Source organism: Penicillium robsamsonii (genome assembly GCF_028829455.1).
Source record: "Penicillium robsamsonii strain IBT 29466 chromosome Unknown utg000001l_segment0_segment0, whole genome shotgun sequence".
Classification (NCBI taxonomy): Eukaryota; Fungi; Ascomycota; class Eurotiomycetes; order Eurotiales; family Aspergillaceae; genus Penicillium; species Penicillium robsamsonii.
Window position 1 is genome coordinate 6,791,084 of NW_026643219.1, and position 23,655 is coordinate 6,814,738.

The following is a 23,655-nucleotide window of genomic DNA, read 5'->3' on the forward strand; positions in this document are numbered from 1 at the left end:
CCAAAAATCGGGCTCCAAGCTATCCCCACATTCCAGAGGCCACGGTACTAAACTACGCGATCGGTACGGCCCCGGCTACACAGCTGAGGGTCTACATATGGGGTAACTAGTTGGAATAATATTGGCGTCCAGGCTTAAATAAATGTTTCAACTGCTTTGTTCTCCAAAATATATGCCAGCATACTATAAAGAGTATAATATTTCCATAAGAAAATCTAGTTTCAAGGTCCAACGAGACCTAGACAATCATCAATGACAACCTCGAGCTCTCCCAGTCGTGTCTTCAGACCCCGATTCTCATCTTGCAAAATACCCATCACACTCCAGGCCTCGGAAGCGGGTACGCCATAGCAGATGTTACAATTGGACGTGTTGCCGTTACCAGCGAAAGAGCTACCTAAACGCGTTGAAGCAAGACCCTTCAACACCCGATCATATGCCGACGAGCGTGCAGGAGGTGGTGCACTTGTGACCGCGACCAGGTTCTTCTGGATTGTAGGTGTTGGCATCGGCCCTGTCGGCGTAGACAGGGCGATCTGCGACATGTTGGGAGACGGCGCTGTCAGCGTGGAGGTGGGAGACTCGAGACCCTCACGCTGAGAGAAGACGCTGTCGGCAACGCTCTCATCACCGGACTCGAAGCCCGAGTCGCTGGTGAAGGTGCTGTGGCTAGCACGCTTGCCTCCCCGCCGAGGGGTTTGGAGTGCCATGGAAGGCACGTCGTCATCAGGATTCACGGTACGGATTGCGCCACTGCGATGGCGGGATTCCTCGTTCTTTCGCATTTGTCTTTCTTGTTCCAATTCCTCGGCCATGGCCTGCATGGCTTTTTCTTGATCAAGCACCTTGGCGGCCACGCCGTCTAGCTGCATCTTAAGGTGATCGACTCTAGCGCGAGTCTCTTCGAGCTCCTCTTGCTTTTCATTCTTGTCGACCAATGCCTGGTGCATGGCGAAAGTGCGCTGCTTATAGGCCTCCTGCATGCGCCGTAGCACTTTGTCGGCATGATCTCGTAGGGCATACAGTGCTTCCTCGTTGGTATCATCGGTTTCGGGTAGTGAAAGAGCGGCAGTGATGTCCAGGTTCAAAAACTCATCGTCTGCTGGCTCCGGGAAGTTAGGTTTGCTCGGTTGTCGCCGGAGGCCGAAGAATGAAAACCGATTCGTTGGGGTGGAGTTCTGCCTCGTATGTGACATGGATGTTGGGGCTGGACGGGAATCCAATCCGGTCACATCTGAAGCACTGTTGGTGCTCATTTTCAGTCCCAAATCTACTGGATCCGATTTCCCCTGAAACCAATCTGACAAGACCCTGGCTCTGGCTTCAAGCTTCTTCTTCGGGAAGGTGTCGGTCCAAGCAGTAGTTTTCGGGGCTGATATCGTGTCGTTGGTGGCCTCTTCAAAGAGTGGTGGCCTTGCAATATATTCGGTGTTTGCCCGACGATGTGTAGGCGGATTGTTAAAGTGATTTCGTGAGGTTAGATGGAGCGCCGATCTTGGGGGAGTCAAGGCAACGGTCTCGCGAGGTGGCGTGCCATCGGAATGCAGGGTGACAGGTGCGTGAGAGAGATCGAGAGACATGTTCTGAGGGGGGTATTCGACAGGAGAAGCAGACAGAATGGAAATGCCACGTCGATTCGAGCCTAATGTGGCGTTGGTGTGCAACCTTGGGGGGATTTGCAGTAGGGGAGGTATGTAGGCTAATCAAGGACGAAACAGACCCCTGGGATGTATTCGAGGTCAAACGAAAAGGAGTGTAGTGGTTTCAATGAAGAATTCGTGTTTCAGAGTGTCGAGTCTTAATTTTTTGAGAATTTGAAACGGAAAAGAACCCCCAAAAAGAATTGGCGATAATAAAACAAGAGGCTGGGGTTATTGAAATAGCGGTGGCTGAATGGCCTGGAGCTCTCTCCACCTCGATCCACCACATCTTCCTTTCCAATTCGATTAATTATAGGAATTGGTCTCCCACTAGACTTCTTTCGAGTTTGATACCGTCATATTTTCCCGCTCCCGCTGTGCATGGTTTCAGCTGCACGAGGATCTGCGTCATTGCACGTTTTCTGCAAACTCCCAGCGTCATGGCTCCCGGTCTGAAGCATTTATCCAATGCTCTAGCAACGCCCGACCAACTGTCGAACTCTTCGTCATCAATCGACAATGTCCCATCTGACCTTGAAACCTCCATTCGCTGCGCGGGTGCCCAACTCACTCAAGCTGCCGGGGTTCTCCTACACCTATCGCAAGACATAATTTCCCAGGCGGTTGTGATATTCACGCGTTTTTGGCTTGGCGCTGACGGCGGTAGCTTGCGAATCTACTCAGTCAAGGTAAGACTAACTCCAGGAACTCTGAATCTTTTTTTTCTGATCCACTAACCCGAGCAGGATGTATCCGCCGCAGCCTTGTACCTGACGGCTAAGCTTTCCTTCCAACCAACCTCCCCACGCTCCGTCCTCAATGTCTACACATTCCTCCTGTCACAAGATGCATCGCCCTTGTGGTTTGTGCGGCAGAGCGGGGCTCCTGAGACCCCTCCATCCCCCGAAACCTATATACTCTCCGAGGGAGGCTACCAGTCCGCCCGGCTAGTCCTCCTTCGCACCGAAACCATCATCCTCCGTACTCTCGGCTTTGATACACATGTCGCTCTACCACATACCATCGCTTTGACATATCTTCAAACTTTGGGTGTGATAAAGCCCGCTGTGGCTCAACGGGTCATTCAGCACCTCAATGCGGCACTGTTCTCACCCCAGCTTCTTTATGTCACTCACCAACCAAATGCCCTGGCCGTGGCTGCCATCTACCTCGCTTCACGCGAGGAGGAGGTTAAGCTTGTAGATGGCGAGTGGTGGGAGGTCTTTGATGTTGATCGTGAAGAGCTGGGCTTTTTGGTTGTAGGCATGAAAAGTACAGAAGGCTTTATGCGGGCGGAGGTCAATCGGTGGAAGAACAAAGCTATTCCCATGGTAGTAGATGAAGTGGATGCCGAAGTTGAGCGCCGACGAATGATGGAGGAAGGTGAATGAATGAATGTGCTTTAGCTTTTGCTGAAGACATCAGATTTCAAGATCAAAGGTCTACTAGGAAGGATGTTCTGGTAGAAGCTAGCAAGCTATCTACTAAATCATCTACTGCAGAGTGACAGGAACGCTTCCTATCAACCGAAGGCCTCACAACGAGCTGGCTTGCAAGATCCTACTTCTACGCTGCCCAGAAGGAGTCCTAACGATACCCAAGACTAAACGGCCTCGTCTCCGTGGATGTGGTCGAACATGGGGCTAGAAGAGTTAGCTGTTTCCACATAATTGGGCACTCGCCACGGAAATCCGTGGACTGTCAAGCTGAACCTATATGTAACTTACATACTATACTTTCTCTCGTGGACATAACAATCAAAGTAGACTTGTGAACGCTATTTCAAAACTCAACTGACAAAAACAGCTGGGTAAACTGTTGATCATAACTGAAGGACATAGATGCGTCCATCCTACTCCATATGCTCCGCTCGAGAGAAAACCTCAATTGCCTGGTGATTTCGTCCTCCGATACTCGCTCCACATTCAGGACATTTCGCTAGCTGCATCAGCATGTCACGTTCGCCAATGGCAAACTGAATAAAAACAGAACCGGCTAGCTGCGCATATCGTTAAGAGGAATACCTCGAATATTTAGCAAATTCAACCCACAGGATGTCCGTTGATACAATTGTACCAGTGCCCAGAGTTAGTCGCCATGCCTCCTCGCCCGCCAACCATGGCAATCTTGATGGGTGCGAGCTCCTCTGGTGTCACCTCTTTGTATCTAGTATCTTCAACTAGACGATTCATTTCCCGAACCCTCTCTTGAAGATTCTCACAATTGCTCAATTTATCACAGAGATGCAAAGATTCGGCAAGGAGCTCACGTGCCATTTTCCTGCGCTCATCACGCGATTCTAACCCAGTGCTTTTCCGTCACTTTTGAGCAAATTTACCTTTCTGGCACCATCCGAGCAGTTCGGATATGTTAGCAAACGCAAAGGCTGCCGTTATGACAATACGGAAGAGGCTCCCGCCCTTGGCTTGGATGATCAAGTCCCGACAGTCCTCCAAAAATGGTATCGTGGGCTGATTCAGCTTAACAATAAGGATTTTCTCCTCAATCTTTGCGTTTAAATGCAATAGCCTAAACTTATCCGGAAGAACGAATTCTCGGACCTTGATAGAGATCAATCATGCCCCGAGAGTTATCTAGTTGTCAGGTCCTGCAGTTGATATTCTCAATCTTTCAGTTTGGCTGGAGACGGAGGCACCTTCGCCATTTGATGGTTTCTGGCATAAAGTAATGGCATCCTTGAGCCGCTTCGCCGGCTGGTGCTCTTCATCCATCAGTTTACTGAGCGCTGCAGCTTCCTTTGCAAGGTCGACAAAGGCCCCGTATCGTGCGTTGATCTATGCCTTGGTAACGCTGATCGGCTGCACCATCGTCTCTTTGGAAAGAGATGCGTCAGTGATAGTTCTCAGGCGAGAATCAGGTGTTTCAAGGTCGAGGCGTCCTTTCGGTAAGAATCGCTTACATACTTCGTCCATAACAGCTCGATTAATGACATGATTGTATTATTTTAACTCTTCATACATGATACAAAACCTTTTATATGCCCAAGTCATATCTTCCCTTCTAGCCAGAAGAAATAGATATTTCAAAAGAAATGAAAGGACGTTGAGCTAGAACAGTTTGTTGAGTGAAGACACTGGAAGCGGAGTGAGTTGTGTCTTCATACAGCGGTCTTATCTTCCAATATATGTATATGTAAGAAAGAAGTCACTAGATCATATTGCATGCTAGCTCTACTTTCGGTCTAAGACTACGTAGGCATCCAACAGAAGGCTATGACTTCGGGATATATAGCTCTTCGGTCATAGATCACGATAAGAAGAAACAACATATGTTTTCTTATATGTTGTGACATGTTAATACAATATATATGTCATTTCAGCCTATATCGATAAATAATGTATATATACATCTTTCTATCATTTCAGCTAAACAAAATAAGGTACATGGTTTCTATCACGTGCGACCATATTTAAAATGACGCTCACCCGTGGACGCGGGGCGGATCATGTGCTCCACCGCTTATCATTTACCTCCCCGCCGCTTCTTTTGTATCTCTTTCTTCATCCTCACTTGTGAAACACAATGAATATCCTACACTCTACACTGTCAACATGGCGGGACCGCCTGGCCCCGGTCTCACGCACTTCCACCTTCCGCAACACCGGCCAAATCACCCCAGAGGAGTTTGTTCTCGCCGGAGATTATCTAGTTTACAAGTTCCCCACATGGTCATGGGCCGACGCATCAAGTCCGGCAAAGCGTGTATCCTACCTTCCAGACGGCAAGCAGTTCTTGGTCACTCGCGGAGTACCCTGTCATCGACGACTAAACGACAACTTTGCCGGAGATGCAGGGCTCGAGGATGAGATTGTGAGGGATTTCCTTTCGGGCGGCGATGGTGGTGAAGGCACAGCAGCCGACGATGGAGGGGACGGGTGGTTACGGACTGGCGGTGGCCGCGACGCTGGTGCAGACCGTGAGAAACAAGAAGCTCGGATTCGCGACGTGCGAACTGTCGATGAATCGGGCAATCTGGGCGAGCAGGAGGATGATGATGACATCCCCGATATGGAGGATGAAGACGATGATGAGGAAGCCATCATCCGAGAAACAGATGATCAGTCAGGGACACAGTGAGTGCTATTTTCCTGTCTTCGGTTTCACCCTTTTCTCTATTCTAACCTTGTCATTGCTCCAGATCTCTCCGCACTTACACCCTTTACATCACTTACTCCAACTTCTACCGCACACCCCGCCTCTATTTGTCCGGCTATTTGTCGCCATCCGAACCGCTTCCACCACATCTAATGATGGAGGATATCGTTGGCGACTACAAAGATAAGACCGTAACGCTAGAGGACTTCCCTTGGTTTGAGGGCAGCGTCAAGATGGCTAGTGTACACCCATGCCGCCATGCCTCTGTGATGAAGACACTTTTGGATCGTGCCGAAGCCGCACTCAAGCTTCGCCGCGACAAGCTCAAGCAGACACAGTCCCGCGAGGAAGCGAACCGTCTTCTCCGGGCAGGCGGCGGGTTGGAGGGCTTGGTGGATGGAACACAAAATCTGTCTCTCGGGGACTCCCACCACGCACAGCCTGGTGGGGACGAGTGGGAGATGCTGCAACACGATGAGGAAGAACAGGTCGCCATCCGGGTAGACCAATACCTGGTTGTGTTCCTCAAGTTTATTGCTAGTGTGACGCCGGGCATCGAGCACGACTTTACAATGGGAGTATAATTTCTTTGGATTGGATCCAGACTCGTCTGATCTGATTCTTACTCCCTAGGCAGCTATAATCCGCCAAATTAGATTGGATGATAGCTGACATCTGGTGACCTGCTCCCTGATCGAATCTCGAAATGTGATATGCATGACATGACATGAGCTTGGCGTTAATCTGTTGTTGGACGCACGGATAATTTCCTTTTCCCCTTCGTGGGCTACTTTTGCTTTGTATTATCTTCGCTAGCTTTATCGAGTTTCCGGTGGCAAATCTACTACAATATCTGAAGATTTGAGAGTAGACATCCATATGGCATTGCAAGATCATAACCCTAGCGTCCCCGAAGTAAGAACACAGACCGAGTTCACTGTGTTAAAGGTTGAATTATGTACTAATTTTGTGCCCGATTCTCCGGTACACAAATGCGTTAATGACAATAGCAAAAGGGTATTTGACAACCTGAAATATCTAATGATACTGTTTGAATCACATATTTGTCGGTATGGAGAAGTCACCGTTCAGTGGATATAGATACGGCTGGTACAACCCCTAGGTGCTTTTAAAAACATAGGCATGTTCGATATGTGACGACAAATTACTAGATCAGCAATATATCTAGGTTTTGGCATTGATAGTCATGTCCAGCCCCGATTTCAAGACATCATATGTGGTGGAACCTACGTAGTGGGGTCCGGCAAGAGAGGAGGGAGAGAGTTGTATTGTCAAGAGGAGCGAGCTCCCAAACTATCTAACGAGGGTTGATGCCTGAGGCACCAAGGCTCCGACCACCACAACAATATGCATGGAGTCAGCGTCGACGAATTAAAGGAAAACCACTGTTAAAAGCTTGTGCAGAAATAGACAGTTCAAGAGACAAACATGGCGAATAGCCACTTTCCAATATGACGAAGAAAAAGCTGGTTTGGGAATAGTAATCACATACCTACCCCCCGTGGCGAGCGCATTTGGCTGTGTTTTAATGAGACCTCGTGTCCCTTGCTCCTTGAGTCCCATGGCTGAAGGTTTCTGGGGGTGTTGATCAGATGAGCCTTTGTAGTAGTTTCATTTTTATTGCAATGATGTTGTAATGATTTGAAGCTACAGGAAAAAGAAAAGAGATGATAGGTTACTCGCGAGGTTCTACTTTGATTTGATTTTTGCAGGTCCATGCGTGGAAGTACCATTTGGAGGCCGATTCCGCGATAGACAACAATTCCACCGTTAAAGATCCCTAACCTCTCAGACTGACTTTTTTTGGCTTCCTACTTTGTTTCTTCTGCTCATCGAGCGTCAGTTTGCCTACCAACTTGTAGGGTAATCAGACCGGCGGGTTGAATGCCCAATATATAATATCATGAGTTAGGGTTATCCTGCAACATATATATATCCCCATCATAGTAACCAGGTACGTGCTTTATGAACTTATACTGCAATACTTTCTATATACACATTAACATCATATGTTTTCATTTAGACTTCCGAGTATTATCTAGAATCTGATATGCATATATGAGTCAAAAACCATGGCAAGAATACCCACAGCAAGGTAGGTCCCATTCTGGTTATAACCCAATTTTTAACAGTTCTTTCTTCGGGTATACCAGTCTTGACCATAACGCGAAGTAGTACAGGTAGAACACTACATGCGTTGGATGATGTTGAAGTAGATGGATTCAATCTTCGTTTGACGAAACTGAAGGCTACGATCTACTAATACTGGAAAATTTATAGTACCTCAGAGTAATATATTCGAACTGAGAGTAATAGAATCAAAAGCCACAAGTAACAAGTAACAAACCACATAAGTACGCCGAATTGTGCAGAGCACGCGCGGACGCGCAAAGTGAACAACCATCTGCAACAGTAGCCAGACAAGAGCCAAACAAAAGTAAATAATAAAGATCGGCCCTCATAAATGAGCACAGAAGATACAGGTAATCTGGGGGTGAGTACACCAGCCAACAAAGACAACAGTAGGACAAAAAGTAGACAAGGAAGAATATAAGTGTGAAAAACAAGAGATACACAGGTCCGATCAATCATTAGATAAACCATCCAGGTCCCTAACAGGTGGATGATCTATCCAGTTCGTTTCCGCCATTTTTCATCATATTCAGTAAATGTAGAAGGTAAATCTAGGACTTTACTGGAAGAAAGCCAGGATAACGGGAAGAGCCACAGCGAGGACAGATCCGGGAACCAGAGATGAACCGGCGTTGAAGACAGGCACGGAAGGCACAGCGGAAGGCGAGGCCGATGCAGTGGGTGCGGCGTGGGGGATCAGAGGGGTAGAGTGCACGCTAGGGACGGCAGGTGCCCATGCGGCTGGGGCGGTGGTGAGGGGGACAGAGATTGGGGTGGTGAAGGTAGGAGGGAGGATGGCAGTGACGGCGGCCTCGGTAGTAGGAACAACAGTCTCGGTGGTAGGAGGAATAACCTCGTTGGGAGGGCTGACGGTTGTAGTGGGCACAACAACAACGGGAGGGGGGTTGACAGTGGTGGCGGGCACGACAACAGGGGCAGGAGGCTCAGGGCAAGGGTAGCCACCTTCGTGGTGGTGCACGCCTTGTCCGAGGTTGGCACTCGGGCCGCCGGGGATACCAGCAGACATACCGGCACCGGCGCTCCAGTCATCGCCTGAGTTAGGGCCGCAGGGGCCGCGGTGGATGTCGTGGAATCCGGCGCCCATATTCGCGTAAGGACCACCAGGGATGCCGGCGCTGATGCCGCTGCCGGCGGAGGTCTCGCTGTTACCTGGGCCCTGGCTGGCGGTCTCGGGGCCGTGGTTGCTGATATCCGGGGTTGAGAGACCAGGCAGCTGGGGAGCGGAGAGCACGTTGGCAGGGCCGAGAGCAAGGACAAGGCACATCAGGCCGGAGAAGTTGATAGAAGTGGAGACCATTTTTGCGGTAGTTGGTTGGTGTTGTTTGTTTGGGATAGAGGAAGATTAGAGGTTGTTAATTAGATTAATCCGAAGATTGAAAAAGATAACCTGCGAGAATCGAATAACTGAAAGAGTGTTGGAACAAAGGCAGAATGAATGACTGGAGACTGTGATGCTTGATGAAAAATAAAAGAACAGACGTGAACAATGATCCTTATGTACCTTTTGGCATCCCTACAAAGTATACGTTGAAAGAGTATCTTGGAGAGCCAAGGGCTCTATCCAGGGCCAGATAGGACCAGATAGGGAAGGTTTCTGCAAGGCACGAACTAGTTCTTGGTCGAACTCATCTAAAAAAAAGCCACAAGGTAGCGATCTGCAAGGCACAAAGTCAACGGCAGGTACCGAGGAAAGAAATTATCAGAGACATCAGGTCTTAGGGGGTCTAGAACCAAGTAATTGGTGGAAATTAAAGCATCCAAGCTACATAGTTCGATAGTAAGGAGCTACAGCTCCATCTAGAGATCAGATGTGCCCTGGGCCACCAGCGTAAGGTCTATGCACGAGCCAGAGCCCGGGCCCCCGGGCTGTCGTAGCCCAGCTAGGACAGGATTGGCGGGATTTTCCTGTATGGGAGACATATGGAGTGCTTGGGAGAATAGGAACACACGTGTGGCCGAATGGGGAAGAAAGGTTGTATGGATGCAAGGGATAGTAGCCAATAAGACATAGAGGCACTAGTATCCCTCTCCGCAAGAGACTTTCGAAGGTACCAATCAGGATATTGGATTAAGATTGCGTGCATATACATCACACGCAAGGAACTCCAACACAGGTAAGTCCAAACACAGCTTGCGAGGGCTGTTGCCTGTCAAGCAGCTCAGAAACCAAGACTGCCCCGAAAAAAATCAGAAACAGTTGAAACAAATGAGGTTATATTGCACATATCAGCATAGATCGTAATCTCGTAAGGTATTTCGCCAAAAGGGAGGAAGAAGACAGAAAAGGCTACGGCATCAAGAGCATATGCTGCTCCATAAAAAGAGAGAACACAGAAATCCACAATAGACATAGTAGACATAGTAGACTCTATCACACACAGATCACAAAGATCCAAGATAGATGAGAAATATATGTTTCCTTAAACTTGACCTGGGTTCGATATTCCAAACGCAGTACCAAAATTAGTTGATTGCTTGAACCTCATTTCAGGTTCCTTCTCGTCTTGGCGAGGGAACTCAGACTCGGAATCACTCTCATTGGGATCAGCCGATTCAACTGAGCTGCCCAGAATGTTCTTTGCTTGAACAAGCAGTTTCTGATCCAATTCATTCAAAAAATTGGAGTCATGCTCCTCATCATTTATCAGCCCGAGGGGCCCCGTGAGAGCGGGGTCGTCTGGCACATCTGGAAAGTAGGAGATCTTATTTTCGGAGGGTTGATGAACGTTCGTTGTCACGGGCGAAAGAGGACCCTCTTCGGTCTGAGAGGCAATCTCGATTGGAGACCCTTCCTGTGTAGACCGCCGACTATCATCACCTTCGATGATCGCCATCGGGGTGTGACCTGCATGGCGAAGCAAGTTCTCATTGGGCGGGCCGAGCTCTGACAGCTTCAGTTTGAGACTGCTTCGATGTTCTATGTGAGGCCTTGCAGCGGTCGAAGGGGCAGTTCCAGGGGATGTTAGGGGTGATGGGGAGGGTGGGGTGATCACTCGAGCTACCACGGCAGGCGGCAAGGCCGTGGACTTGAGCGTGATGCCATCCAGAGTGCTGTCAAGCTTTTCGATCGGCACCGGCAGACTTACAGGTCCCCCAGAAGGGTCTGCTAGTTGCGACTGGGGTGAAAGGGCCCGATCCAGGGATGGCGGGTTCAGCCCACTTTCGGAGATTGGCGATAGATGTTGGTCTGGAGATTCATGATCGAAGAACACCCTTGTTGGCCGATTTCCCGGGCTTGTCCCCTCCCACACCTGAGCAGCTGCGAGGCCATTTGTGTTATACTGCGATACTCCGCCTGCAAGCACAAGCTTGGCCGCTTCCGATCCCAATCGATTTGTTTGGTTCCCCTGACTTTTCACAAACACCTCTAGCTCGGCGATTTTCGATCGCAATATCGCCCGCTCTTTCTCCCACAACCGTCGCTCCTGCGCAAACAATGCTCTCTCCGTCTCGAAGTTCACCCGCTGGCTCTGGAGGAGGGCTCGTGATTGGTCGATATAGGAGGTATCCATGGTGAACGAGTTCACCAAGGCGGAGTCTTGGCATACGGTTCGGCCGTCGCCTGAAATGACAGGAAATGTGGCTGAAACAGATTTTGTGCGACGGATAGGTGTTTCGGTTGGAGAGAAGCGTACTTCTTTGTAGAGACTTCCGTGACCGTCTAGTAAATTGGTAGGCTTCATGTCTGAGATTTGTTTTTCTCACGATAATCGCAAATCGGCAGATAAGGATATATTAGGGAACACCCGTGATAATAATATGATAGTCACGATAGTGCCCAACCAAAGCTTTGTTTGTCCACGTCAAGACCAGTGGAGTTCCTAGAAGCGGTCAATGAGCTCAGCGCATTTCCATCTAATGCCGGGATTATGCGACCTTCCCAATATGGTGCATTCCAAGTCTCACGGATGAATGGGTGTAGGTTAGGCAGATTTTAGGATTTGGGTAGCTTTAAGGTACGAAGAATGAAAAAGTAGAAAATCAGTTAAATATGAAATTTGTGAATATCCCCACAAAGTCCGGGGGGAAATGAGGAGGTCACATAGGAAAACAAGATGGAATTCCAAAAAAGAAATTCTATGAACATCCGAGACGTGTCTGATCACAGCTTATGACGTCAAAGGGCTCTAATAGGAAATGTCATTAATAAGACGTAAAAGCTCAAAGGTATCTGGAAGTGGTATTGTTTTGAGTGTATATCATACTATATAGATCTATATCAAGGGGAAAGTAACCATCTAATACAGCTGTATACAACATAAGAACATTTGAACAGAACGCAATATATCCGATCTCTAGAAATCACCCTGTACTGAATTAGTGGAATATATAAGAATGGAGAGAGTCAAAACGCAGCCCGAACGCCCTAATCCCGCCATTTGCGCCAAAGATGTGCACCTGCAGTTGACTGGTATAATCGGCGCTCAGACGTTATGACACAGAGCTGACAAAGCTAGCCTATCAGACCACAAAGGCGAACGAGAGCCGAAGGTCTGCAACGCTGAAGATGCATACAATATAAAAAAAAAGATAGAAAAGAAAAAGAAAAGAAAAGGTAAAAGTAAAGGGAAACACCTCAGCAAACAGATGACGTGGGCCGAAGCTGGCTTGGCGTAACCAATTGCTTCTGGAAATCCAAAGACCAAGCAGAACATCCCTTAATAGATCGACGATCATCCGATTGTCTCAGCAGCAAGCAACTCCGCCACACAAACTGCTGAGCCTCATCAAGTAGATAGTGATCACCATTTGGCAGCGGATAGAAGCTCACATCCTTGCACAAGGCGCCGAACCGCGTGGCAAGATCGAACACCCCTCGGGCCGTGAGATCCCGACCACCCACGTTTGCAGATGGATAATAGTAGCGCGGATCGAGATAAAGCAGCACGCTATTCCACCGCGGAAGCTTCTCGGACAGAAGCCGTGCCGCGGTCTCGTATTGTTTCAACGTGCGCTTCGGCACACCGGTTTGCGTGTGCACGAAGAAGAAGACCTCAAAGCCGACGCTACGGATGCGGGCGCGGGCGGTTGCGCTAAGCGTGTTGAGGAAATCGGCTAGTCGGTCGAGATTGAAGGAGTTGCGGAGGAAGAGGGTGTGCGTTGAATAGAGGTAGTCTTCGGCTTCGTCATGGAGTTGGCGGTTCACCGCTAGTAATTTGCGTGCGGTGCCATCTTCGCCTACCCAGTGAGGACTCATTGATAATGCTCGATATTGGCCGCGGGCTGTGAAGGTTTTGCCATGATCACCTAGTACAATCATCGGTTTGCTGACTAGGTACTCGTTTGGGACGACTAGTGCATATTCGTAGATCTTGAGACGGAGTTCGGCTGGGAGTTGGAGGAGCCGTGATGATACTGACGTGCGAGTGAGGTTTGGCTTCATATTTTCATTATAAGAGATGGCAATGGTGAAATGTCGAGTTTCAGAATGCGGCTATTAATTATTAGAATTATGTTTTAAGAGGCAGTGGTACCACTCGGGTGTAGACGCTACATAGATGTGTCGCCACCGTCAGAATTTTCCAATTGGAGACGGAAAACGTCAATGCTGAACAAAAATAGAGGCCTATAAATGACCTTGCATAACATGAAATGTAAAGCACCACACGATGTCGACCCACTAGAAGTACATAGTATCTGATCAGCCCCTAGATCTACATATACTTCACCGTATGCTAGAAAAAGGCTCGGCAAATGCTCAAAGTCATTAAATCATTACATTAAGGTTATCTCCAATGACCCGTTCCTGGATCCTTCCATGGATGTATGTTGCTTGGAGATGTGCGATCTTGCCCAAGACCCACGTATTAGTGGATCACGAAGTCTGGACAACCTTGGAAGCTATATACTCCAATACACAGAGACGTCATCACATACATCTAGCCAATCTTTAATGCTGTCACTTTGAAATCTAGACTGCTCTACCCCTGTTCTATAGTAAATATTTGCCAGGAAAAGGTGTCCTATTAGCCCAAGAACTATATTGGAACCAATCAAATTATCCAATTCAAGTAAAAAAAAAATCCGAGTCTCCAAGAATGCAAGATGCGATATGTTCACCATGGAAAACTGTCCGAAAATAGTAGGAACAATGAAGTTCCGTACTTGATCAGCGCTGTCTATAAACACCCAGCGACCAAGCTGCCCGCAGAACAGCCAGACCCCAGGCCATGCCAATACTATCTCGTAAGACATTCAGTTTGCTACCCTTGACTTCTCTCCACCCCACGGGCACTTCAGCCACAGGAATCCGTGCGAACTCGGCCAGCATGAGCATCTCAACATCGAAGATCCAGCCCTCGGAATGCATATACGGCACAATATAAGGCAGCGCACTGCGGGAGAACAACTTGAACCCACACTGCGTATCCTTGACGGTAGCCGTTTTAGGAGGTGTCATGAGCCATAGAATCAAATGGAACGAGTGCATCAGGAAGTTTCGAAGCTTGGATCGCTATCGAGTAGAGTCAGTAATCGATCTCGCAAGCATCCCATCACCCATATATCAGAAACCATACCTTCACAACAGCCTCACTCCCAACCATATGCGCCCGCGATCCAACAGCAACCGCCCGTCCCTTCGCATCTTCTACGTCCCGACAAGCTCCAACAAGCTTACCCAGATCATCGAACTTGCTCGCCCCGTCCGCATCCGCAAAGACAACATACTGCCCACGGACATGGCGCATACCGTGCGTGACCGCGCCGCCCTTGCCGCGGTTATGAGTCAAGTTCACGACGCGGATCGTGCCAGGCGGGATATGAACGCCCTCCGCAGCCTTGGGTGTCCACGGACCCGCGTGTCCCTTGGGGTGCAGAGAGAGCTGGTGGTCGCGCGCGAACCGGAATGCCACTTCTTCCGTGCGGTCTGTCGACCCGTCCGAGACGAGTATGATCTCCCAGCCGCGATCCGAGGCCGAGCCCATGGCGTCACTGGTAGTGCCCCCGTTCGGCTTGCGTTTGCGCATTGAGCGTGTCTCCATTGTGCCTGGACTACCGGAGCGGGCGATGGTGCTGGCTGTATCCCCGTACATGTGCTCTAGGTAGTTGACGGCTTCCTCCAGCATGCCGGTTAACCGGTCTTCCTCATTGTAGGCTGGTACCACGACGGACATGAATATCTCGGCTGGTGCTATTATGTGGGTTGTGGCGGCTTTTTGAGTGCTCTTTTCGGCGTCTAGGCTTTCGAGCCAGCAGGGTAGGGGTTCGGGATCTGTCACGGATCCATCTTTGGCAAGGGTTCTATACTTCTTTTCTTCTGGTAGAGATTCTCGTGGGACTGGCGCAACAAAAAATATGAATAATGAGAACTATATAATTGCAAAAAGAATTGACAGGTCAGTAAATCGCAATTGGGGCTACACGTGTCTGGGTTATCACCGCGCGATCTGGCTGGTGCAAGCGGAGCGGGGGAAACGTGGACTCACTAGAACAAACAGTCCCAGCAAAGTGGCTAGGGCAGCAATGAGTAAGATCTGGACTGGGATTTCCACCACAGTATTGACGCATTGGCGACAGACCTCGCCCCAAGCTGCCGCCATTGTGGAGAGTGACGAGCTGGACGTCAGACGCGGAGACGGAAGAGCTGCGGAGTGGGGAAGACGTGAGTGATGCCCGGAGGAAGAAGGCAAGCACTTAGGTCGAGAGTAATTGTTTATTCATAGAGGTAAAACAGAATGATCCTCGCCATTTGAAGAGAGAAGGAGGGAGGGGGAGGAATGTATGATAATCGCCAGCTTGGCCTTTTATCGGCAACGCGCAAGCCGATAATGGATCTGATCCACATCCGGGGAGCCACGGTTTGTAGCTACGTATTTTACTATATTCTACTATATTCTAACTTATATTAGAATCTATATATATTAATAATCTGAACTCTCATCTATCTGCCTATTTATACGCGTTTACCCGGGATCGCATAGATCGGCCTCTTGGAATGGACATTGTCGCATACAAGAGCTGATTCTTCCTTATCAAATGGTGCTACTCGCTGTAGATATACGCTTTCAGAATGTTCATCAGTGGGAAAAGCTAGAGGACTGTCTCTAGCAAAAGATAGCAAAGGAAATTGACTCAGAGAACAGGATCATGGCATGCAGACGCTTTGCTGGCCATGCTGCTATCCACAGGCTATAAAAATGGGACAAAAAAGTATGTGAGTAATGGACAAGGGGCTAACCTTGAAGGACAGCTTTAGGGGGAGTATGCGTGCATATCCATATACTATATGCGAACACTTCCCAAATAGGAAGGAACTGACACTGAAAGCTTCCATATTTTGATTCAAATACTTTCCTTCTCTTTATCATCTCATTTGCCCTTCATCCTGGCACTTTTCTTCCCCCTAATCTTATGTCCTCTGTTATACACGCAACAATCCTTTCTCCAAATAGCAATTCCAAAACAACACATCGATAAGTCAAGGATGACTTCTTTTTAATAGCCCCAAGTGTCCCCTCTGGATGGAAGTGGTACGCAATAACCCGAACCCAAAACCGTAATTGAGGCGGGAGTCTTGGTCTTCAAAAAGAGAATCCCAACCACGGTGGAATGCATAGTCCAATACCTGAGAACTGATCAGAAAGGCTTGCGAAATTTCCAAATCATCATGGGGCTGGATGGATATAATCGAGGCCATCCTGGGACAGGCTAGGTTCCCAATCATCATGGAACCAGACGGACGGAAGCGATTTCATCCCGGGACAGGCCAAGTTCCCATAGATCCATGGCAATGGATGTGATAATCATCGGAGATCCCAAATGGTCCAGTCCTTGGAGAGTGGTCCAGGCGGAAGCAGGCCGTCCAGGGTGGATCCAGAGAGTGATCTGATATATCTGATATCTGTCGTGTAGTCGTGGCGACTCATTCATTTCCTCTCTGGTAATAACGAAAAAAAAGGGATCCACTCTCTGGCTTCGTGTACGGAAAGGGCCTAAAGGAATGATTCGAACAAGAGAAAAAAAAAGAAACTCCAAGGATTCTACCAGCCCCGAAATGATTACCGTCAAGGCGCACAGCCTACGCCGCAACGGAGCCACCAACAGAGCCAGCAGTCACCCAACCGCGTTTTCAAGCTTCCTGCATCTCCTGGTCGACGGATGATGTCTCAACTCCTAGTGAATAAGGATTACCATAGAGATAAGCGGTGGATTCTGCAATCGGCGAAAATTCTTCTGCTAACTGGGTGGGCGTGAACCGTCGCGTCTGGTCGTAGGTCATCCAGCGGGTGTACTAATACAAGATATATGGTCAGTATTAAATGTGCGCATAGGAACGTAACACAAGGGCAAACAGACTGTTGCGATCCGCACTCCAAGCCAAAGACATCGATGTCTTCTGGGTATCACTGTCGAGGGTTCTTCTGTTGATGGTCTATTGTCTTCTGTAGGGGCCCCTTCGAAAAACCTTTCGGGGTAATAAAGCCGGCTCCATGCCTGTCCTCTGATCAAAAAGTCCTCCGGTAGCTGTTGTGTAGTAGAGTCGTCAAGAAGCGGGAATGATTCGTCTTCGATCTTCGACATGATTGTGTCGGGACGGAACAGGGTGTTGAGATAACTGGCAAGTAGCGACCACGGAACCAGCGGCTCTAGTCGTTGTATGGCCGATGGGTTAAGCGTGAGACACCACATAAATGCCATAGAGATGTGCACACTCGGATACATGTTTGGGTCACCGATTTGGCCGAGCATGACAATTAATGTATGAAAGGCGAGAGAGCTCGCTCGGAATGCAAGCTGGGACGAGAGATTGCTATAGACAGGATAGATAGGCTTTGTAGCAGTTGTGTTAGATGCCCACTCCATTGCCGCTAGGCGATCTTCTGCTGTAGGATTGCGTAATTTCACTGTGAAATCTGTTTCCATCACTCCATTTTTGCTCCCATATTGAAATATCGCAGCGATATTGCAAGACGTGAGTTGAACACCTTGCTGCCCGTGTCGGCTTACCCGGCTAATATCCTTACGCAGAGTAGCAAGAAACACGTTCGCCCGAGAAACAAATTCTTCGACCGGAGCCTGCATAAAAAGCGCACCGTGGGTAGTCACGAATGAAGTTATCAAAGTTTGGTTCTGAGCTGGCACATTCATCCAAGGAGTGACCAGCTGTGTCATGCTCTCGAGAGCATTTGGGAATGCGCGTACACTGATCAATGCTTTCGTGTAGTGAAAAAACTGCTGAAGAATATCCGGGCGTGCTAAAACAGCAAGATGATGCTGGATGCGGCCGTTCTCTGGGCTTTGGTCTGCGTCCTGATTATACCAATACCTCGACACGCCTGCCCATAGTTCGCGATCCTTCTTATCAAGTTCTTCTACGGCCATGCGATACCGCGCCAAGTCACCTAGGCACTCGATCCAAGTCTCTTTGAAGTATGACACGCTTTCCAGCAACAATGTTATCATCGAGTACGAGAGGTAGATAAAGTCAAGCATGTACTCCATCGAGCCGGGGAGTTTCTGACGCAGCAGCTCCAAGAATGAATGCACTCCATAACGCCACATGCGCGCCGGCATTGCGTACTTCTCAGCTAAATCTCTGAGAACTGGACCAGCTGACGGGTGCTGGGAGGCGAGAAAAAAGTCATGGTGTTCGTAGAGTAGTGTTCGGTGCAGTGAGACGAGTGTTTGCCACTGAGCCTGTGATAATTCGGCCTTTGATTGCGCCTGTTGCCTGTCGATCTCGATGCACTTTTTTTCCACCATGACAAGGCCTGTATAGATTCCCCGCACTTCATTGATCAGTTGCTTTTCGGTGATGGTGTGGGTATCCGGTTGCCTAAACATTTCAAGTGGCCTTGCTTCCTGAGCGACTGTCGGTGCCTCAATTATTCCCACTTTTTCCTTTAATAGTTGAATATTTTTTGTGTGCCATGATTCTTGCGCTTGCACAGTGTGAGGAACTTTCTGGATTCCATCAACATTTTGACCGTGCACAGCAATGGGCGTTGAATGTGATCTTTGCAATTCCGGGCGTGTCGGAAACCCTTGAGCTACCTGCAACTTCTTTTCCTGTCTGGGCACATTGCTCTCTTTTGGATCTGCGAGGCATTCAATTAAACATTGAGGCGCGTCGGGATTTAGCTGGGAAGCCGAGAGCGACAACCGCCGAGCCTCTCTAGAGACCCGGAAGCTGTTCCGGCGACGAGATTTGTCAACGTGGCCTACACTGGTGCGAGCGGGACTTCTGAGGACTCGCACGCCGTGGCTACTGAGTGTTTCCATAGTGCAATCGTCTCCCGGGACGCCGGTGGAATTCGGCCGAGCACCGGATATTGGTGGCGTGGCGGAGCAGCAGCCAGCACCCATCGATTCAGAAATGAGCTCTTCTGGCAATAATCTTTTAATAGATCGCCTTTATAAACTGTTAAAAAGATATGTAAGCAATAAAAGGAATCGACTTGCCTGGGTGACACGTCGCTACAGACTGTGTCTGAGAGTCGAGCCTTGGCATCCAAGTAGAAACGCCGAGGCCGTGCCTCCTTACACAGCTCGCTCATTTCAACTAGGGAGAATTAGTTTAACCTTTGAGTCTTTCAGGTGCCCAACGTACCTATAAAGAGATGGGAATGAATTCACATGTATAAAAGAGGGGAAATGAATCATATTTATGCAATAGGGTGGCTAAGGAATTCTTAAAAGGGTTGCAAGGCAGCCTGGGTGACTAGCCCGAGAGGATGTCGATCGTCCTACCATTCTGCCTAGCATCTTTGCGTCCCTTCAAGGTTTACTGGTTGCCTTTATTTATATTGCTACCTCTTTTTCTCCGACATACACCTTTCTCAGCCCATGTCATTTTTTTTTATCTTTCTCTTAACGGCGTTAAATGGGTAGCCGTCTTGACCTTGTGCCTCACTTTTTCTATGGACTTGCCAAAATATCAACAAAAGAAAAATTGAAATAGGTTTTATTTAAAACAGATGATCCCTCAATTATTAGACAGCCTCACCGGTACAGTCCAACTCTACTCCATTGCCTAAAACTCTGCCTATGGTTCCCCAACACCCGATATGACATGCGCCGTCTAATGATTAGGAAAATCCTTTGGGAGTCCCCACGCCTGTCCTTGCAGCCCTTGGGCATTGTTTGCTTCGTCACCGCTCTTTTCCTACTTTTACCGAGCTTAAACGCATCGGTTGTTTTGACCAAGCTCTAACAAAAACCAATGGCGTTTCCGTCCGATGAGCCTTTGTGTGCTCTTAGTTGGTTCATCTGGGTACTGGGGTGACCCGGCTCAAGTAGTGCGATGTCGGCTTCCCATTGAGCATTGACTACGGATTGAACAATACCGCATTTCCTCTTCCGTTCACCCAGAATGAGGCAATTTCTAATCAATAGCTGGGTCTTCCAGGGTTTGATTGGAATGTCCACCCATCATTGGCAGCCTTGGTATTCAATCGCCAGTGGATGGGGTTCCTTGAATTCCCGGTTGACATGCAATCATGCAACAAAACTTGCAAATGGGCCGATATATGGTTGCCCAAATTGCCCACGGGATATCTTTGAGCGTTGGACCCCCATGGTCTTGGTCAAAACGCTCAGGTGATGACTCGACTCCAAGATTATTCGCCCTATGGTCAGGGGGCTATACTGCTCTCTCATACTTCCCATCTATATCCATCTATACGAAGTGCCTGAGATACAGTAATACATTCTTAACATAGAAGCAGCTTTGCCAATCATATCCAACGTATGTGGCTGGGCTAGCACAAATGCGAAAATAGGTCAGGATATAGGCTGACCACCGCGTAAGCAAATATCCCCACGTAAAACAAGTCGGGTGGCTTGGCATGACTGACGTTAGTCACTTTCAGCCTGTCAACAGGAATCTCAGACCTAAGCCTATTTAGCGCCCGTAATAATCTGAGCGCGTTTTAAGGGTGGTATAAAAATAGTCAGATATCCAATATAAACGCCTGTTTTTATTTTCCCCCTGTGCCACCATGGGTCGCACGCATGTTGCAAGGCAACGGTAGAAAAATCGTTTACTCCACTTACCCGGAACAAAGGGACCTATTCCCGTTAACGCTCATTCACCCCCTTCCCTTCCCAACTTAAATTATACCCGCTGTAAGGAGTGATGTGATTGTAAGCCACACGGGAAGAGGCAGGAAAAACCCTAGCACAACTCATGCACCCGGGTGAAATTTCGGTTTCCTCTCCCCCGGATTAAAATCGAGAAAGTGCGGATGCAATTTATCTGCTCGGGGACAATCTAATGCAATAAACTCGCATGCAACATGCGAGAGCTAGCGTTGCCGGAGCGGGGAAGGACTACAGATTTCACCCGGGTGAAGTTCTATGCGACTTCTAGAGCTCGGGGATCTACTCTGTAGGGATCTTCCCCTGCGCTGCATAGAGAAGGGGGGTGTCGTCGGCTATAAAATATGATGCGATTGGTGGTGGGCTTTTATCGTCTGATTATGGAGTTTCCAAATTCGGATGATCCTAGAGTGTGCTTTATTTCGGAGAATGATAGATGTGACCTTTCGAGCATGCGGCAAACCCATGTAGCCATTGATAGGATTGAAAATAGGCTCCCTCTAAACTGCCCGGGTAACATTTTGCTTTTGAACATGAGCAGGTCAGATGCTACATTAGGACATGTCGACATCGATGCTTCTATGACCTTATCAGCAGATTTGCTCACCCAGGCAGCGAACAAGTTGTAGAAAAGGCTGACCGCTATTCACCTGTTCCTGCTCGGCCGAAGTACTTGCGTTCAAGCACTTTCAAGTTTCCGCTTTTCTTTTCTCTCTAGCCCAGCGGAGCTCGTGTGACACGCATATCACCCCTCGTCTGAGCCCGAGATCTCTGTTCCTAGTCAAAGAATGTAGAAATTCACATGAAAGATGCAGTAGACAGGCTGTGGCCGTGACTAGATAGAGATAATTTATAGAAACGAAACCATGAGTCTTTTCGTTGGGGGTTTTCTACGAGGCTGTCAGGCTGTAGCTGTAATATATATTATTCATATTTCTGTATAGCTTTACACAAACGTCTGGTCCACACCGTCTATATGGATAGCACGTTGACCGATGAATAGTTGGATCATTGCTCGTAGGGATGTCAAGTTCAACATGGACAACCTCATACCTACCGTGACTTAAAATCCGATATCTACGTGATGTATGGCTGACGGTAGGTATGGGGCGCATGATGACAAAGTTGACCCCTGAATCCCATTTGTTTGAAACCAGTAGACGAAGCTATGCACTAGTTGCTGTTTCTAATAAAAGATGGAACTATATGAAGTTTGGGGCCGATAGCTCCAAAGCTGTAAATGGGCTCCATGACGAATTCATGACTCATTCCAAATATTTACATAAACATAATTATTTCTTAAGAATTTAATAATTCACAAGAGTGCTTTGGTTATGGACATCGAAAATATATATTTAGTTAGTGTGTGCCGGTATGAAAAGGGGCCAAGATCAAGACTCCACGACGTCATAGAAACAAAAAACAATGAACATCCATATGTGCGCGTTGTGTCCAGAACACTTACAACCCAATTTGCCATCGTAAAACATCCCAATCGAGGACTTAAATCTGACCAAATCCGAATTAATGAACTGCTTCCGCCTTGCCGCACGACACCTGAAGCCAACACAACCCATCCCCACACACAGACCAACCATCAGCATCACCAAAGCAACAATAAAACCAATCAAGATGTCAACATTCACAATCCCCGGCTCAAACCTCAACGTGAATAGCATCCCAGACTTAAGCCAGAATGATCTACTTTCATTCCCAGCCTTCAAAGTCTGGATAACAACCCTCCAGCAGTCCCTCGCGCGACAAGAACACCCCTCACACGAGTTCCACAGTGACCCATATGTACTACGCAAAATCGATATCCAATCCGTCGACCGCTTCGGTGGTGGGCGATTAGGCTTCATCAAATTGAAAGCAGAGGTATCAAATGGCCAGGGCGAGACTTTGCCCGGCAGCGTATTCTTGCGGGGTGGCAGTGTTGGCATGCTAGTGAGTTGCACCCAAAAACATTTCTACTCGATAAGAGGGTTTTCCCCTCTGCGCTATTGTCTACATCTGGGCAAAGAAATACATACTGCGCCCCAGCCCCACCACCCAAAAGCATAAACATGTTTTGTTCTTTTCTAATTTTATGAATAGCTCATCCTTCAACCGGATGATATACCCTCCCCGACTGAGAATGACAAGCGCGCTATCCTGACCATCCAGCCCCGTATTCCAGCAGGCTCGCTGGCGTTTCCGGAGATTCCGGCTGGGATGCTCGATGACAGTGGGACGTTTGCTGGTGGTGCGGCGAAGGAGATCCAAGAAGAGACGGGTTTGCAGGTTGAGCAGAGCGATCTGATTGATATGACCTCGCTGGCATTGCAGGCTGCACAGGAACCTGGTTATGGCGAGCGCCTGCAGCAAGCTGTTTATCCGTCCCCTGGTGGGAGTGATGAGTTCATTCCGTTGTTCTTATGTCAGAAGTCTATGCCTAGGAAGGAGATAGAGGAGTTACAGGGGAAGCTAACGGGGTTACGGGAGGACGGGGAGAAGATTACGCTTAAGATTGTGCCTTTGACGGACTTGTGGAAGGAAGGGCTTAGGGATGGGAAGACTTTGGCTGCTTGGGCTTTGTACCAGGGACTGAAGCAAGATGGGCTGCTTTGAGTGGGAATAACATGTACGTATGGGGGATGGAAAAAAAAGGAATATGGCGAGATGTTTCATAGATATACAATAG

At 48.4% G+C, this 23,655-nt stretch overlaps 9 protein-coding genes across 9 annotated transcripts; 3 read left to right on the top strand and 6 right to left on the bottom strand.

Moving 5' to 3' along the window:
• Positions 1-221: 221 nt before the first annotated feature.
• N7447_002628 (uncharacterized protein) lies at positions 222-1,580 on the bottom strand (the record flags this gene model as incomplete). Its single annotated transcript, XM_057226903.1, has 1 exon — positions 222-1,580. One exon carries the CDS (start codon positions 1,578-1,580, stop codon positions 222-224), a length of 1,359 nt encoding a protein of 452 aa, XP_057090919.1.
• Positions 1,581-2,080: 500 nt separating this feature from the next.
• N7447_002629 (putative cyclin) lies at positions 2,081-3,031 on the top strand (the record flags this gene model as incomplete). The annotated part of the gene is made up of 2 exons (XM_057226904.1): positions 2,081-2,329; positions 2,387-3,031. The coding sequence occupies 2 exons, from the start codon at positions 2,081-2,083 to the stop codon at positions 3,029-3,031; spliced, it is 894 nt and encodes a 297-aa protein (XP_057090920.1).
• A 2,152-nt stretch (positions 3,032-5,183) lies between these two features.
• Positions 5,184-6,340, top strand: N7447_002630 (ATG3/ATG10 family protein; the record flags this gene model as incomplete). Its single annotated transcript, XM_057226905.1, has 2 exons — positions 5,184-5,734; positions 5,800-6,340. The coding sequence occupies 2 exons, from the start codon at positions 5,184-5,186 to the stop codon at positions 6,338-6,340; spliced, it is 1,092 nt and encodes a 363-aa protein (XP_057090921.1).
• A 2,129-nt stretch (positions 6,341-8,469) lies between these two features.
• On the bottom strand, positions 8,470-9,228 carry N7447_002631 (putative cell wall protein; the record flags this gene model as incomplete). The annotated part of the gene is made up of 1 exon (XM_057226906.1): positions 8,470-9,228. The coding sequence occupies one exon, from the start codon at positions 9,226-9,228 to the stop codon at positions 8,470-8,472; it is 759 nt and encodes a 252-aa protein (XP_057090922.1).
• Positions 9,229-10,351: 1,123 nt separating this feature from the next.
• Positions 10,352-11,614, bottom strand: N7447_002632 (uncharacterized protein; the record flags this gene model as incomplete). Its single annotated transcript, XM_057226907.1, has 1 exon — positions 10,352-11,614. One exon carries the CDS (start codon positions 11,612-11,614, stop codon positions 10,352-10,354), a length of 1,263 nt encoding a protein of 420 aa, XP_057090923.1.
• Positions 11,615-12,507: 893 nt separating this feature from the next.
• On the bottom strand, positions 12,508-13,314 carry N7447_002633 (uncharacterized protein; the record flags this gene model as incomplete). The annotated part of the gene is made up of 1 exon (XM_057226908.1): positions 12,508-13,314. The coding sequence occupies one exon, from the start codon at positions 13,312-13,314 to the stop codon at positions 12,508-12,510; it is 807 nt and encodes a 268-aa protein (XP_057090924.1).
• A 726-nt stretch (positions 13,315-14,040) lies between these two features.
• N7447_002634 (dolichyl-phosphate beta-glucosyltransferase) lies at positions 14,041-15,472 on the bottom strand (the record flags this gene model as incomplete). Its single annotated transcript, XM_057226909.1, has 3 exons — positions 14,041-14,385; positions 14,450-15,241; positions 15,359-15,472. The coding sequence occupies 3 exons, from the start codon at positions 15,470-15,472 to the stop codon at positions 14,041-14,043; spliced, it is 1,251 nt and encodes a 416-aa protein (XP_057090925.1).
• A 1,529-nt stretch (positions 15,473-17,001) lies between these two features.
• Positions 17,002-19,238, bottom strand: N7447_002635 (uncharacterized protein; the record flags this gene model as incomplete). Its single annotated transcript, XM_057226910.1, has 2 exons — positions 17,002-17,163; positions 17,229-19,238. The coding sequence occupies 2 exons, from the start codon at positions 19,236-19,238 to the stop codon at positions 17,002-17,004; spliced, it is 2,172 nt and encodes a 723-aa protein (XP_057090926.1).
• A 3,261-nt stretch (positions 19,239-22,499) lies between these two features.
• N7447_002636 (putative NUDIX family hydrolase) lies at positions 22,500-23,582 on the top strand (the record flags this gene model as incomplete). Its single annotated transcript, XM_057226911.1, has 2 exons — positions 22,500-22,919; positions 23,070-23,582. 2 exons carry the CDS (start codon positions 22,500-22,502, stop codon positions 23,580-23,582), a joined length of 933 nt encoding a protein of 310 aa, XP_057090927.1.
• Positions 23,583-23,655: the final 73 nt, after the last annotated feature.